Raw genomic sequence first — 15,836 nt, forward strand, 5'->3', positions numbered from 1 at the left:
CCCTCACTGAGAACACGGAGTCTTGAAGATGTGTAGAGTCTTGATCACCTCCTCACGCTGAATTGAAAGACTCGGTGGAATTTAGAAGTTGGTATTCATTCTGGATAATAGGTTAGGATCCTTTGCTTCCCCTCACAAGCTCCAAAGCCCGTTAGAAAACAGAAGTGTTTGCTAAGCCCTTCTTTTCAGGATAAACTCACCTGTCCATTATGACTGTACGCAGGTCTCCCTTACACCCACAATTCTCACCAAGTTTTCAAGGATCCTGGTAAATATAAAGATCTGTGCCTATCCCGGAGGCTTGTGGTGGCATTCTTAGGGCGCTGTGTCCCGCCTCCTTGCAGAACTTCTGTCCTGGATCACCCTCTGGCTTTCCACTGAAGCCTGTGCTTCGAGCTTTACGCTCACCTACACTCCATTTCACCTGCCAGAGCTTCTCCTCCACTATTACTCTCAGAGACTCCCAGTTACAGCAGCTCACTAATATTCCTTTCCAACAGCCAAGAAAGCTGTTGGCTTAGTTGTTTTTCTCCCAGAGCTTCCTGAGGACGTCCCTGTTTGCTGTGTCCAAGGGAACTTAGACACCAGCCTACAAACTGAAGGGCTGTAGAGAGAGCTTCCCTATATGCTAAGCAGTTGGAAGGTTTTTATAAGACTGAAGAGCCAAGGCCATGGGCAGGCCAAATGCACACAATCAGATCTTGCAAGCTTCCCTATGCCCAATAAAAGCTAGGGAAATCTACTAGAACAACCCTGGCTCTGGCCTCATTTACTTGCAAGCCAATGTGCAAACATCAAGCAGAATCAAGTCTTTGGCCTGAGACTCGGGAGGCAGTTAGAGGACATTAACTGCAAGTAATTTCTTAATGTCCTTCTCAAAGCTTTGTGAATGACAGCCATTTCACAATTAAACATTGCACGTATCTAAAGAATAAAAACTGGACAGGTTAACCAGTATCCTAGCAGAGAGATTGTTACACATTTCTTCTACACTACTGGGTTCCATAATTATGTCTGAAACCAGAAAATCTTTTCAGGCTAGGCTTAAGTTTAATTTGAAAAACCAAAACAACAGCAACAACAACAACAACAACAAAAACTCCAAGAGCTCTATGTATAAATAAAATATAACGACAAAAACTGTGATGTATGCTAATTAGTGATGGGTTCCCTCTAAAAGAGACCTCTAATAAAACACTGGGATGCACCCAGGCTTATAGTTTGACAGTAAAACAAATGCTTATTGCACTCCCCACACAGAGTGTCTGTGACTATCAGGAAACTGCAATGACATCACTTGCAAGCATCTCCATCTCTAGCATCTATGATCTTCGCTGTATGTGACACCACTATGGTGCACTGGGGACTACAGCATCTGCTGAAGAGGAATCTATCTATCCCTGTCTCAATCCATGGGAAGCAAAGGAGGAAGCAAAGGTCGATGCTCTTAGGAGTCTGTATTTATTAATTTCCAATACTGTTCAGAACACTACGAACCTGAGGCTTGAACAAGGAAAGAACAAGGCTTGTCATCCTTGGCTTAAATGGGCCATTTCCCTTCAGTTTTGATTTCCTGGTTCCTTTCTAGATACTAGTTTATAGACAACAGGGTATTTACTTCTCACAAAAAAAAAAGAAAGAAAGAAAGAAAGAAAAGAAAAAGAAAAAGAAAAAAGACAAAATAAACACTATTCAATAGTAGTTTTTTGTAGTCTTGTTAAGATCTTTTTTAGAGGGATAATAAAAGGAACATTTTAGGAACTCTGCCATTTTACAAAGTAATATTGATATTAAAAGGTTGAACTCGGGCTAGGGAGTTGGCTCAGTGGTTAAGAGCACTGGCTGTTCTTCCAAAGGACCTGGTTCAATTCCGAGCACCCACATGGCAGCTCACAATTATCTGTAACTCCAGATCTGAAAGACATAGATGCAGGCAAAACAGCCATTCACATACAACAAACATAAAATAAAAATAAAGCAAGTTAAACTGAGTGCTTCTGCATCGATTGCAAAAGCAGTCGAGAGGTTTATAACCTCCCAACTCTTCCTCATGACTCTAGGGTAAAAATGTTCTCAAGCCCTAGTCTCTGCGGCCTCAAAAAGGGGGTTGGAAAAAAAGTGAGCTATTAGCCCTCTGAGAGGTTGTCCCTGTCGGGAACCCCATAGAAGAGGAGGCAGAAAGAGTGTGAGAGCCAGAGAGGACTCACACAGAACAGAGAACACATTCACACAGAACAAGGTCCTCCAAATTAACTGAGCCAAGCTCATGTGAGCTCGCAGCGACTGAAGCTGCAAGCACAGGGCAGCACAGGCCTGCACCAGGTCCTCTGCGTATGCACTGTGGCTTTGAGTTAGTGTTTCTATGGGACTCCTGAGTGTGTGAATGAGAGGGTCTCTGATGCTTGTGCCTGCTCTAGGCTCTCTTCCTTCGGTTGGTTTGCCTTGTGATGGTTTTTGTTTTATCTTGTTATGGTTTATCATGTTGTGTTTGCTGCTATCTCTTTGAAGCCTGTTCTGTTCTAGTGAGAGACAGAAATGGAGTGGATCTGGTTGGGAGGGGAGGGGGGAAGGAACTGGTAGGCATAGAGGGAGGGGAGACTGGAGTCAGAATATATTATAAGAAAAAAAAAAGAAACTACTTTTAATAAAAGGAGGAAAAAGGAGAAAAGTTGTTCCTGCCTCAAATAAAGAGATTGATATGCCATCGGTAGCCAATGTCCATGCCCCTAGGTTACATAAGCCCCTCCTATTGGTACCCAATGTCCTACACCAATGTCCAGTGCCTGTAGACTACATAAGTTCCTCCTACACTGGCTTAAAAATCTTTGAGTCAGCAGTTAAACCTTGTAGAAGTCTGGCTTGTATAAGATACATGATGAATTAACACTGTCCACATCTCAGAGCCAACATCCTGCAATGTGTAAACTCGTAGCTGCATGGATTCTGTAAGTGACTCATGGGCCTCTCACAGAACGTTAGCAGGAACCGTACAAAAATGCCTATATGCTTGGAGCCATCCAGATAACTTCTCGAGAAAATCTGAATTCAGTTTAAAATACAGCATAACTGGTTAACTTGGCTTCCACCTGCTCACCTGCTCACCTGACTCTAAAGCGCTGAGTTTTATGAGAGATGAATGTGACATTTTTTTTCAGCCTCCTGGGTCCCAAGGAAAAAGAAAGGCTTGAGAAGCAAATGAAATTTAAAAAGTGTATTTTCATAGGCCTTCACTTTGAGCGTTGGGCTATTTTTATCTTTGTTTTTAGCAGCAATGCCATGCTGCCTGTAGTCGCAGGCTTTTCTGGGGAGGGAAGCCCAGGGCCCAAGCACAGCTGTCCAATTTACATTCACAAATGCAGGTGTTGCTCAGACACAAAACAGGGGCCTGCTGAATACCGCTCCTAATTATCTACCTTGTCTGAGGGTTTTCCTTTGTAAAGTTATGCGTGCAATTTGAGTTCAACTTGGAGGCCATTTTTAGATCCCAGCATGCTATCCAGCAAGAAATGGGCTGTCATTATAAAGCATAATTTACAGCATAGTTAATTTCACATTTTAAAAAACATCTACTCTATACCTAAGACAAAACTCTATTCTGTATATGCATTATTTGCTGTTTTCCATCTACTTCTTGGTATTTAAAAACACGGGGAGGGGGAAACTTGTTATATAGAAATGGGAAGAATTTCTAAGATGAGGTCCACAGTTCTAATGATGAAAACTAAGAACTCTGTTAAATGATACAAGATGAGATGTAGCTATCTGCCAGTGTCTGCAGTTGGGAACGCTCTGGGGCTTGTAACAGCAGTTCTTAGAAATGGCCGGATGCAGCACTGGGATCTAATACAAGCCATTAGGAAACCTAATCCCTAAATGAAATGACCACAAAAATCCTATCAGTTAACAGAAATGCAGCAGCTGTACATGTTTATAGTAATGCAATAGGATTTTGTTTCAGAGATAACACTCGGGGAAAAAACAGAACCCAGCAGGTAATATAAGACGTTTATTTCTCTATTTGGAGAAATTGAACAGGCAGAGCTTTGGAATACATAAACAGGAGAGAAGGTGAGAGAAGACAGGTCACATGTGCGCTAAGGGGCCACAGAGGCCAACAGGCAAAGTCAAAAGACCTATGCACTAGGTCCAACCATAGCGACTCCCCAGGTTTGCAAGATGCTAGAGACTCGTGCCAGGAGCTCCTCACGGGAGGTAAAGTTGAATGGACCTTGCCTCACCTCTGATTGTGCCTCCTATACGTTCCAAATACTAAGTCTTACCCTGGTTCTCCCAGCATCCCTCAGGCCCTACCTGTTACAGGGTATGGCTGGCGTACCCCGCCCTCTACCCTGAACTTGGCTCTTCCTTATGTAATCCAGACATTTTGGTTACCTATCCCTTTTCCTTTTGCTCTCTTTGTACCTCTGGCCTCCTGGCTCCTGCACTTGGAAGGAAGAGAGGGTTCTCTTCCTTCCCCTCCCCCTCATGGTTCAGGGCCATGTCCACTCTGGACTTTCCCAGCTGTGTCTGCCTCTGGCTCTGCTCTCCCACACATCTGTAATAAACTTTCTCCTCCACCATATCTAGAAGCAGTCATATCCTTTCCTTCCCCTTTTCTTTCTTTTTTTTTTTTCAATCAGCTCCCATTAGCCATCTTTCAAAAATGCATGCTATGGAAGCTTATAATTCAGTTTGATCTTAAACTTTATCACAATATTTGAAAAAGCACACACACACACACATACATATATATGCATATATATATATGTGCTTTTAAAATATATGTGGATATATATATTTATCCACACAATATGCTTTTAATATATGTGGATGTATACATATACATGCACATATATACATAGACATGTACATATATACATATACATACATACACCTACTGTCTAACAGTGTATTCTGGATTGCTTTTCCCGTGGCATGAGACGCCTGTTCTCAAGGGCTTACTACAGAGTGTAAGTGGTATCATTAGAGTTGTGATACTGCATTCTTGGCCTTGCTTTCTGCCAGCAGTCCATCGATATTGTAGAGATATCAATAAAGGGCCTGCTCCACAGCCATATTCTGTGGAGGAATGCAAAGTATTTTGTTGCTGTAAGTAGGGCTTTAAAAAAGAAATGGCTAGGCCCACTCTGAGGACTGTTATTCTCGGCATTCAGCATTGAGAATGGGAGCCCCAGGCTCTTGGAGATCATCCTAATCCCCTCCCGAGGGACAGTGCACCCTACTCTCGACTGTCCCCAAAGATGTCCAGGCAATTCCCTTACTTGTCTCCTAGTTCCTTTGGAGATCATGATCCTAATTCTTAGAGACTGCTACTAAAATTCCAACTCGTTGAATTCTGCAGCCTAATTCTTCGGGCATTATGGTTTCTGGCAGAATGAACGTGACCCAGATTTGCAGGAGATTATTTGCTGTAGAGGTGCGTGCACTGCAGCGAGCCATCATTAGCATTCAGGATTGCAGACTTTAAAAAGGCAAGTTCTTGCTTCGAGAATGGGCAGGTTTTTATCTTGTATTACAGAGGGAGAGGCAAATGCCTAGCAAAATGTGGGTGCTTTCATGAAGTAAGGACATTTTACAGATCAGTGAGGAATAATCAAAGGCTAGAAATGGACTTCAGTACTTGGTGGCAAATGGCGTTAGCAAGTCCTTTAGAATTGGGAAGTTCATGTGCCGGTGTGTGTATGTGCTTGTTAAGACATCATGCATCCCATTTCCCGGCAAGAGTGGCTAGCTAACACTATCCTTTTAGCCCATCTTCGGACCTAGACTATCTTTTAAAACGAACAAACAAAGAAGTCAAAACTGTACTAACGGCTCTTCCTGTGCTAATCCATTACTCTCATGAGCGAGCAGTGCTAGCGTATGTATTCATTATTGCCCCTCTTGTCATGATCAATCAACTCTAACGTCTTGTGTCAAGGGAGATTTGACAGTTTTTCTGTCTTGACTAGACTCTGTGCGTCATGGTTTGGAAAAGCAGCAGCTATATCCCCTCTGTGTGTGTGGACTAAAGCCTCTCTCTGCTGCTAATGCCTGGCTCTCCTCTGCTATGTCTCCCTGGAAGGCTCTGGACTGTGCCTTCAGATTAGGGTACCAGCTGGGACTTCAGTTCTTCCTCAGGCTCACTCACCTCTCAGAACTCAAACACCAAACCAAGAGAAAATGATAGTCAAGGTATGTTAGGATGGGGTATCTTATTCCAAAAAGTTAAGCATGACAGGAAGAAACGGACAAAACAAAATAAAAACTACACAGGGGGGCAGGGCCACGGGGTGTCCCGCTAGGGCTGGGAGGCGCATGCGCACACGAGGGTGGCCCGCAGCCTCTCTAAGATGGCTTACCTTATTTCTTTTGAAGTAGGCTCTCCGGCAGGCCGCAAAGCATTTCTCGCTGCAGAAGCTTTTCACCTCGCTCCCCATACTCAGGGAATAGCGCTTGATCCCCACTTTCTGGCACCAGGCACACATTATTTGTACATTTGACACATCATCTTCTATAATAAAAGTATAAGAAAAACGTTCATATCAGAAGCAAACATCCCTTCATATTTAGACACACCCTGACCCTGACAGAGTTCCCAGGGGTCGGCTTGCAATTTCCAGACCTCACCATTTTCTAATGGAGTTAGGTACAACAATCTTAAGGGGGCGCGGGGGGGAGAGGGGAGCTGGAGCGATAGGGTACATTTGTTTGGTTTTTGTCCTCAGGGGCTTGTGGGTGTACCTGTTTCCAAAAGACATTTTACTCAGACACCAGACCATGATTACAAAGCTATTCCAGGAGTACTTAGCCTCCTCTCAGTCTGCCTAGTGAAACCAGCCTTCGTGATAAAGGAAGAACTTAGAAAATAAACTGCCCATTTCCTCAAGGGTCGTGTGGAAAGTCTTCAAAACGGGCAGTAGGTGGGGCGATTTGGGTCATGCAAACCTGTGTGTGCCGTGCGGTCCCCTTATGTGAACAGTCATGGGGCCAGCAACAACACCATGCACGCTCCCATCGTAGATAGAACTACTGTTTACTGTCACAACATGGTCCCCAAGCCATGTGGTTAATCAAAAAAGGAAAGGTTGTGAATGGCCAAGTTCTGGCAGCGGATAGCAAGCAGGCCTGGCTTAGGGCACCCTCCTACAGTGAGCCTTCAAGGCCCCGTGACTGCAGGGTAGCCCAGGCCTCCTTTAACTTGGCTCTGTTTGATGTGGGTTCCAGAAGAGGGTATGGTATGAGGTTTCCAGGGTTTTTCTCAGCCAGACTGGGGTTAGGGGGGAGTGTCCCTCAGCTCTAGGAAGATCCCTCAACCATATCAACAAGGGTGCTCAGATGGGGTCTAGATGGTTTGCAAGTATTTTTAATATTGGAAATGCTACAGGTCATTCCCTTTCTACGAGAAGAAAACAAAACCAGCATAAGCTAGCACGACTGTCACATCCATTTCTGCCTAAAACAGATGGGCTGTTAAAGAGAGCAAAGAGAATAAATTAAATCAAGCATGTCAAGTTGAACCACAGTGCAGAGAGCAAGGAAGGTTGGGCTGGTGGCACTCAAGTGACTGAGATTGGGAATATTGGTCTCTTTTAGGGAAATAAACAAAGTTGGAAATTCTTAAAAATATTTTCTTGCTGCCTCCTGGGGGCTTTCAGTGTATCTTGAGTAGTGTTCTCTGTCCTCTCATTTGACTCTGAGTGTGTGTGTACATGTGTGTATGTCTGCATGTGTGTATACATGTATGTGTCCAAGTGCGTGGTGTATGTGCATGTCTGAGTGTGTTTGTGTGAATGTCTAAGTATATATGTGCATGTATGAGTCTGTGTGCGTTTGTATGTGATGTATGTGCATATATGTATATATGTATCTGAGTGTATATGCGCAGTGTGTACATGTGTGTGTGCATTATCTGAGTGTGTACATGCATGTATGGGTATGCATGTGTATGTGTCTTTATCTAGGTTTTATATATATATATATGTAAATGTGTTGTCAGAATCTGTGTGTATAAACATGTGTGTATCTGTGTACACATGTGTGTATGTGCATATCTATGTGCATGTGTCTGTATCTGAGTGTATATGTGCATTACGTGTGTATGTGGTACATATGTGTATGTGTGTGTATGTGTTATCTGAGTTTGTACAAGCATGTTATGTGTGTATATGTGTGTATCTAAGTGTGTTTGTACATTGTGTGCCTATGTCTGTATGTGTCTGTGTGAGTATGTATACATATACATATGTATATGTACTGTATCTGAGTGTATATGTGTATTATGTGTGTGCATCTGTTATCTGAGTGTGTGTGCATATATTTGTGTATATGTATGTATGTGTATATGTATATACATGTATATGTCCCTATGTGTATATGTTCATATGTGTGTGCATATGTGTGTACCTGAGTATTATGTGCATTATGTGTATATGTGTGCACATGTGTGTGAGTGTGTATGTGCATATATGTATGCATGTGTATGAGTGTATATATATATATATGTGTGTGTGTGTATGTATATGTGTGCATGTGTATGTCTGAGTATATATATATATTGTGTGTGTCTGTGTGTATATGTGTGTGTGCATGAGTATGTCTGTACATGGATATTTATGTGCACACATATGAGCTCTAGTTGCAACCATTAGCAACAATCCTTCTTTATAGACTCTGTTTTGTACTAACCCAGATTCATAATTCAGACATGAACGGGAATCACAAAATCCCCAACAAACTCTGGTATAGTGTGTCTGACTTCTGAGTGAACCCCCAAGAGACTAATTGCTAAGCAGAGCCTGACCCCTGGGCTGTTGATAGATACATGGCTCATAGAGCCTGTCATACAATCATCCCACTTCCAGGGAAAAGATCTGGTTTGAGGCACTGTGGTCATCAGCCTGCAAAATTAGGAACAAACTAATGTGTGACTCAGTGGCAGGGTTTTTCTCCCCAAGTGTTCGCTCAGAGCCACATGCCGCACTTTGTCCACTGTAACAGAATAAACACGGTCATTTTAATAACACAACTAGTTCACAAATCACACACTGGAATCTATGGCTCACTATCAAAGAAGACAGGATAAAAGAGGACCTCTGATGTCAGTAAACATTTTTAATAACATAACATCCTTTAAATAAAGTCAATGATATGAATTCAAATGTAACATAATTACTGCATTGGATGGATGTGTTCTATTCAGAGAGCTGTCATCCTATTTCATAGGATTTCTATATGACACCTACCTATGAATGGATACTTCTTATGGCATGAGAAGTTAGCAAAAAGCTCTCTAAGAGACCTCAGGTAAATTGCTTTCTTCGATTACTAGTAGTTTTAAAATGACCACCCATCACTACTATGCCAACTAGCACTAATAGTTCCTATGGTCCCAGTTGACACGCTGCCTTAAAGTCTAAGTTCCTGAAAGAGAAGATGACATGGCAGAGCTCTCACGAATGACTGGGTTGGTAATGATCTCAGCTCTGGTGAAACCTGTAAGGAAAAATGTCCTGGCGGACATCCCTTGGCCTCACAGTTCAACAAGGACCCCACTTCCCAAGGAGTCACTCGAGAACACACATTCATTTTCCCTTGGCAGTCCTTCCTTTCAATTTCTTTCTGAGAAAGAAAACATGAGAGTTTAAACGTCCTGGCTCTTTTAGCTGTAATGCACTAGAGCAGAGATTCGGAAGGGCAAAGGGTACAGCTGTAGGAGGCAGGGGTCTGGCTCTGGGGAAGACAGAGGTATGTGTAGGGCCAAGGGAAACCTGGGCCTTTCTCCAGCTCCACTCCAGAGTCACCAGTGACAGTCACTTGTCACGGTGTAAAGAGTGGCGAGGACAGTTCATCAAAACAATCCTAAAACATGTGAGTCTCGTGAAGTAACCTCACAGGGAAGTTACATTATGAGCAGTTAAGACACTTATGTTTCTTACAAAAGTTGTAGAATGGCAGTTAGCATCTGTCTTGCCCATTAAATCAGTAGTCCCATCCACTCTGCTTCTCACGGGCAAGAGCTCCGGGAAGGGGCCGGGGGATGGCCATGTCTCCTTTCCTGACATCAAAGTTCTCAACAGTGAACAACCCAAACATGAGTCTGATAAGTGGGTTATTCCAAAAGTTCACAAAAAATATTTTCACACATGGCAGGTATTCCAGTCTCATAAGAGCCAATTATATTAACTCCACATGTAAGGAACTCTGATGATTAAATTAACCTTGTCAGTCAAAACACAGCTTAAATCCTGCCACAGTGGCTACCCCTAACCAGTGAACTTTCCTTAAGAAATTACAGCCAAATTTTACTCTTGACTAATACAGCCTTTTGTTTGGTTTTTCGTTCGTTTGTTTTTTAACTTGAAGTCTGGTGTGCCAATTTTTATTGTCAATTTGACACAATCTAGACCCACATGGGAGAGGGAGCCTTGGTTGAGGAGTCCTCCTGTGGGCGTCTCCACAGAATGATTAGGATTGCTGATGTAGGCGGCCTGGGCCACTGTGGGTGTTGCCTTGAGTAAGCCAGCCAACAGCCTTCTCCCTTAGTTTCTGCTTCACACTCCTGTCTGAGCTCCTGCACTGAGTTCCCTCAATGACTGACCTGGAGCAAAACCTCTCCATCCCAATTTGCCTTTGCTCGGAGTATTTTAACCCAGCAATAGCAGAGAAACTACAATAGCTGGGAAGGGCGTGCATGCTTCCCCCTGGCCACGTAGAAGGCTGGGCAATTGAGCTCATTTTCCTAAGTAGATGGTTATTAATACTTTAATGTTTACTTATGGTTTCTCCTTGTTTTTTGTTTTTGTTTGGTTGTTTGGTTTGGTTTGAGACAGACTTTCTCTGTGTAGCTCTGGCTGCCCTGGAACTCGCTCTGTAGACCAGGCTGGCCTCAAACTCCCAAGTGCTAGGATTAAAGGCAGGTACCACCACTGCCCAGCTTCATTTTTAAAAACTATCTTCAAGCTAAATAAAATCTTATTTTCTATCTTCTATGTAGTTAGAAGTCTGTGCCATTAGAGAATTGGGATTAGATCACTGAAGACCCATGTGACAGGCTTATATTCTAGTATCTTACAGCAATTAGCCTGTATAGTTTTCATAATGAACACAGTAGCAACAAAGGCAAAGTGTTCACAGCACTAAACGGCATTCCCAAAGCGGACAATTTGTATACCGTGATAAAACTTTCATGTGCTGTCGTATAAATATACATCAGCCAAATATGCATGTTTCAATTAATCATGAAAATTGGTACCACCTCGTTAGCATTTAATTAAGCAAAATGTTTGTAGCATTTGCTTTCTAGTCTAATGTTCAGAGAACTATAAGATGCTTTCCTACTGTATATTCCAGAACTAAAAGTCCAGATTAATAATTCTAAGGTGGAATAAAAATTGTATTTTTTTAAATAGCTTAGAGGACAAAATGGAATGTTTCTGGGGGGGCCTTGAGCAATTGCCTTGACTGGCGACTTTTAAAAAATAAAGATGTCTATTGGTCATTGATCCTAGGCCATTTCAATTGAAGCAGTGAACACATATACTGACCCTCTTGATAAGCAAGAAAAGAAAATCAAGAGGGCCTTAATGGACCCTGAGCGACTATGTTCTAATAGTAATTGCAACTCTCATTAGAGTTCAAAATTGAGGGGAAAAAAGGGAAAGTAATTACTGGTGGTGTTTATCTCCTAGAATGTACACATTCAAATAATCATTTTAGGACTTCAAGTATATTTGAGACACCTTGCAAAGTATCCTGAAGATACTACTGTGTGCTCCCCATGCTGTGAAATGAGAGACGAGGGGAAGTCTTTCAATCTGGTTGTAGGAACAGCTAATTTAAGAACAGAATAAAGGGTGTGGACCAGAGAGGCGGCATGGCTAATATAGGTTCTTACCACCGAGCCTAAGAACCTAAGCTCCATACCCAAGTTGCACTAGGAAAACAAATTTCAAAAGTTGTCTTCTGTCTCCTCTGTATGCACTTCCTATTACACACGCACACACACACACACACACACACACACACACACACACACACACTCTAAAGGTAGGCAAAACTAGAGTTTAAATTTGTTCTTCATTTCAGTTTATTTACCAAAAAAAAGAAACATGAAATTTCATCTTGCAATGATTCCATTCTAAAGATCTTCAGGCAGTCAGAGTTAAAGGTCTCTAAAGCAGTGGCCAGCCTTCACAACGCTGTGACCTTTTAATACAGGTCCTTGTGTTGTGGTAACCTCCAACCTTAAAATTAGTCTCATTGCTACTTCATAACTGCAGTTTTGCTACTGTATTGGATCGTGATGTAAGTTCTGTGTTTTGGGGTGGTCTTAGGCGACCCTTGTGAAAGGTCACCTGACCCACAGGTTGAGAACCACTGCTCTACCAAGCTCCTATAGGAGCTTCTTTACAACTCCGCAGGCTCTGGAAGTGAGCCTGTAAGGAGGGCTGTGGAAACTTGAAGACCGCACCAAAAGGAAGTCCTGGCTACCCACCACTCAGTACTGACTTGCTGCCACAGTATATCTTACCCTCCTCCTCTCCATCACTTAATCTTAATTGCAACCACCCGCCCCTGGGCACCTACTAACCTTATCCCCACTGTGTAGGTGGGAAAGTAAGTTTAAAGGTGAAGTGATTTGTTCCAGCTTGCCCAGAAAGCCTACATGGAAGCCTTCACCTGATTCCAGAGGCCAAGCTCTTGCCTACTCTACCTTCGAGACCAGGGCTTTTGAGTGCACGTAAGATGACACCGCATCTGCAAGAACATCCCCCCTCCCCAAAAAAGGAACAAAAGCTACCACCGATTAGGCTACGGACAAACATATGGTTCAGAGGCATGCAGGTAGATTTAGCATGAAATCAGAAAGGTCAAATGTCTTTGAGGAGACAGATGAAGTGTTACTCAATCAATACATGTTGATTGATTTTTTAAAACAAACAAGTTAAAGGCCCACGGTGCAAGTGTTACTCTTCTAACCGTGAGACACAGATGTGCTGCAGATATTCCGTCTCACCTGGTGGCAGCAAGCGCCATGTTGGTGCTGAGGAATAAGAAATCCGCATGCTGGAAGCAGCTATTCTAACCACAGGCGAACAGTATCCTCACCCATCTTCTCAGGAGGAATCACAGTGGGGCGTGGCTCCGGTTGACTTTCCATGTGGGAAAGGGAGACCACCTGCACACCTAATTTCAAGGGTGCTACTATGAATGTCCTAGCTTCAAAAACTAGCCCTCAATTGCCCTCTAATATTAACTTCAACCACTTAGGGATCACATATTAGGCTTTATTATATCTTACTATGAAGTATAAATTTCCTCAAAGCAAAGAGCTTCTATATATTTGTAAATCATATTTATATTTTGGACTCAGTGCTTTGCTCTGAAAAACACATATTAACAGGTAAGGGGAGAGGGTTGAAGGTAGGGTCCAGTGAGGAGAGCAAAGGAACAGAAGTGGGGGAAGCAAGAACATAAGAAGCCTCTGGTTAGTGTGTGCATACATGTGCATGTATATGTGTTTGTGTGTGTGCATGCATGTGTGTATACATGTGCGTGTGTGTTCGTATGCATGTGCATGTATATATGTGTGCATGTGCATATACACGTGTTCATGTGTGTGTATGTATGTATACATGTGTAAGTATATGTATGTTCGTGTGCATGCATGCACATGTATATGTGTGTTGATGTGTGTGTGTATATATGCATGTGCATGTGCATATATGTGTGTTCATGTGTGTGCATGTATGTATGCATGTGTAAGTATATGTATGTTCGTGTGTGTGCATGTGCATGTATATGTGTGTTAATGTATGTGTATGTATGTATGCATGTGCATGTATATGTGTGTTTGTGTGCATGCATGTATGTATGTGCATGTCTATGGAGGCCAGAAGACAACTTTAGAAGTCATCCTCAAGAAGATAACACATTTTCTTTGAAGCAGGATCTTTCATTGGCCTGAGCTCAGCGTTAGGCTAGACTGGCTGGCTACTCAGATATTTCCAGGGATCTGCCTGTTTTTACTCACCCCCCCTCAGCCCCCCAATGAGTTATAGAAACCCTACCACACCTTTTTAAAATGGCTTCTGGGGACTGAACTCAGGTCCTCAAGCAATGGACAGACTGAGCTATCTCCCCAGTCCTCGGAGTCTTTTTCGGGTGCTAGCATTCAGCACAGCAGATATGAAAGCGTTAGGAAAGAATGGCATATAGCTAGGAATTGCTAGAAGCGAAAAGCAAGAGGCAGATCCACTGATGACAGCTGAATTCCTTATGCAAATGAGGTCTAACGAGCATTGCTTTGCAAACTTAAGTGGCTACCGTATGAAACACAGCATGCTTCATTATGTCTCATCAAAGAGACTGAGACAGAGACACTGGTGAGGGGCAAACGCCACCATTCAATGCCCTGATTTCTCTTCCTATGGTGTAATGCTTCCACCCTTTACTCATGTTGCCCATTCTAGCTGGGGGAAGTGGGAGGACCCATGAGGTAGTGCTGCTCACGGCTCTACTGCTATGTTATATGGAAAGGAAACAGTCCAAGAATTCCTGCAAATGAGAGTCACAAGACAAGAGTGTAAGCTGGAGAGGCACCTGACTCCTCAGCCACACCCTTCCCACAGCTGACCTCTGTAGAACTACGGACTGTATTTGAATACAAGGAACAATCCAGGAACGAGTTAGATCTCACGATCTCAGATTAAGAGCAAAGCCATTGAAATTAATAAGAGCCTCACTGAAACACGTATTCTTTTTTTTAAAAAAAAATGTTTGAATTAATAGTTGACAAGATGTTGCCAAATATATCACCACACTGCCAGATATTCTGTAATTAATAGTTGCAATTTTTGTAATTATTATATTAACAATCCACACATGGGTGGATCTTTCTAAGTGCCTAAGAAGTTTGCTCTTTTAAACAGCATCAGAGTTAACAACTAAATGTCTGCCACCTTGAAAACTGAACAATCACAACTTTCCGAAGAGAGGAGCCTAAATTACTAAAATTTCATGTGTGTAGTTTCAATTAAAGGAATAGATGCGATTAAATGATAAAGGTCTATTGGCTTGAATCCAAGCGCCCCACCTTAAGCTCACAGTTTGCAGCTTGCTCCCCAGCTGGTGGTGAGATTTTGGAGAGTTTGTGAAACTCTTGAGAAGGAAGCCTAGCTGATAGAAAGAGGTCACTGGAGGCTAGCCGTGGGCGCTTAGACCTGCCCCTGGCTACTAGCATGCTATATCTGCCTGCTGATTCACCACGATGAGAACAGTCTCTGCCACACACTTCTGACACTCTGTCATCCCCACCATAGTGGACCCAAACCTTGAGCCGAAATAAAATGTTTCAATTGTTTCTGTCAGATTGTACGGCCACAGGTTGAAAAAGTAATTACTAGAAAATCAACATACGAGTCTTTGAGGTACCTAAAATATCACCAATTTTCTTTTGAACGTAGATTTGAACTAATTTCAAGAATATGAGCTTTCTGCATTATTCTAAATTGAGCAACACTTAAGTCGCAAATAAAATATTATCACTAGAGTGGAAGATAAATCCCTATTGCTTAAGATACAATGCCTTTCAGGAAAGTTTTTCTGGTACCAGAAGGCAACACGCAAGCTTCCAAACGAAGGAAGCAAGTAAGAGTCCTAGTCAGCTATGAACCAAGACGGAGCTGAACCGTAACCATGGTGATGAACCAGAACAATGGTCATCCTCGCACAATAACTCTTAGGGTGCAGTGGTGGCACACATACTGTGGCTGTAACCAACGGCTCTCTAATTAAATTTAAGACTCACTTAACAGGGGAAACTATTCTAGTAC

At 42.6% G+C, this 15,836-nt stretch overlaps 1 protein-coding gene across 2 annotated transcripts in view; it reads right to left on the reverse strand.

Moving 5' to 3' along the window:
• Positions 1 to 15,836, reverse strand: part of Sobp (sine oculis binding protein homolog) — a 169,032-nt gene that overhangs the window by 110,208 nt on the left and 42,988 nt on the right. For both annotated transcript variants that reach the window (XM_031348519.1, XM_031348518.1), the window contains exon 4: positions 6,363 to 6,514. In XM_031348519.1, coding sequence (XP_031204379.1) covers positions 6,363 to 6,514 — 152 coding nt within the window. The remainder of the gene's footprint in view (positions 1 to 6,362; positions 6,515 to 15,836) is intronic.

This window comes from Mastomys coucha, unplaced genomic scaffold (assembly GCF_008632895.1).
Source record: "Mastomys coucha isolate ucsf_1 unplaced genomic scaffold, UCSF_Mcou_1 pScaffold3, whole genome shotgun sequence".
NCBI lineage: Eukaryota > Metazoa > Chordata > Mammalia > Rodentia > Muridae > Mastomys > Mastomys coucha.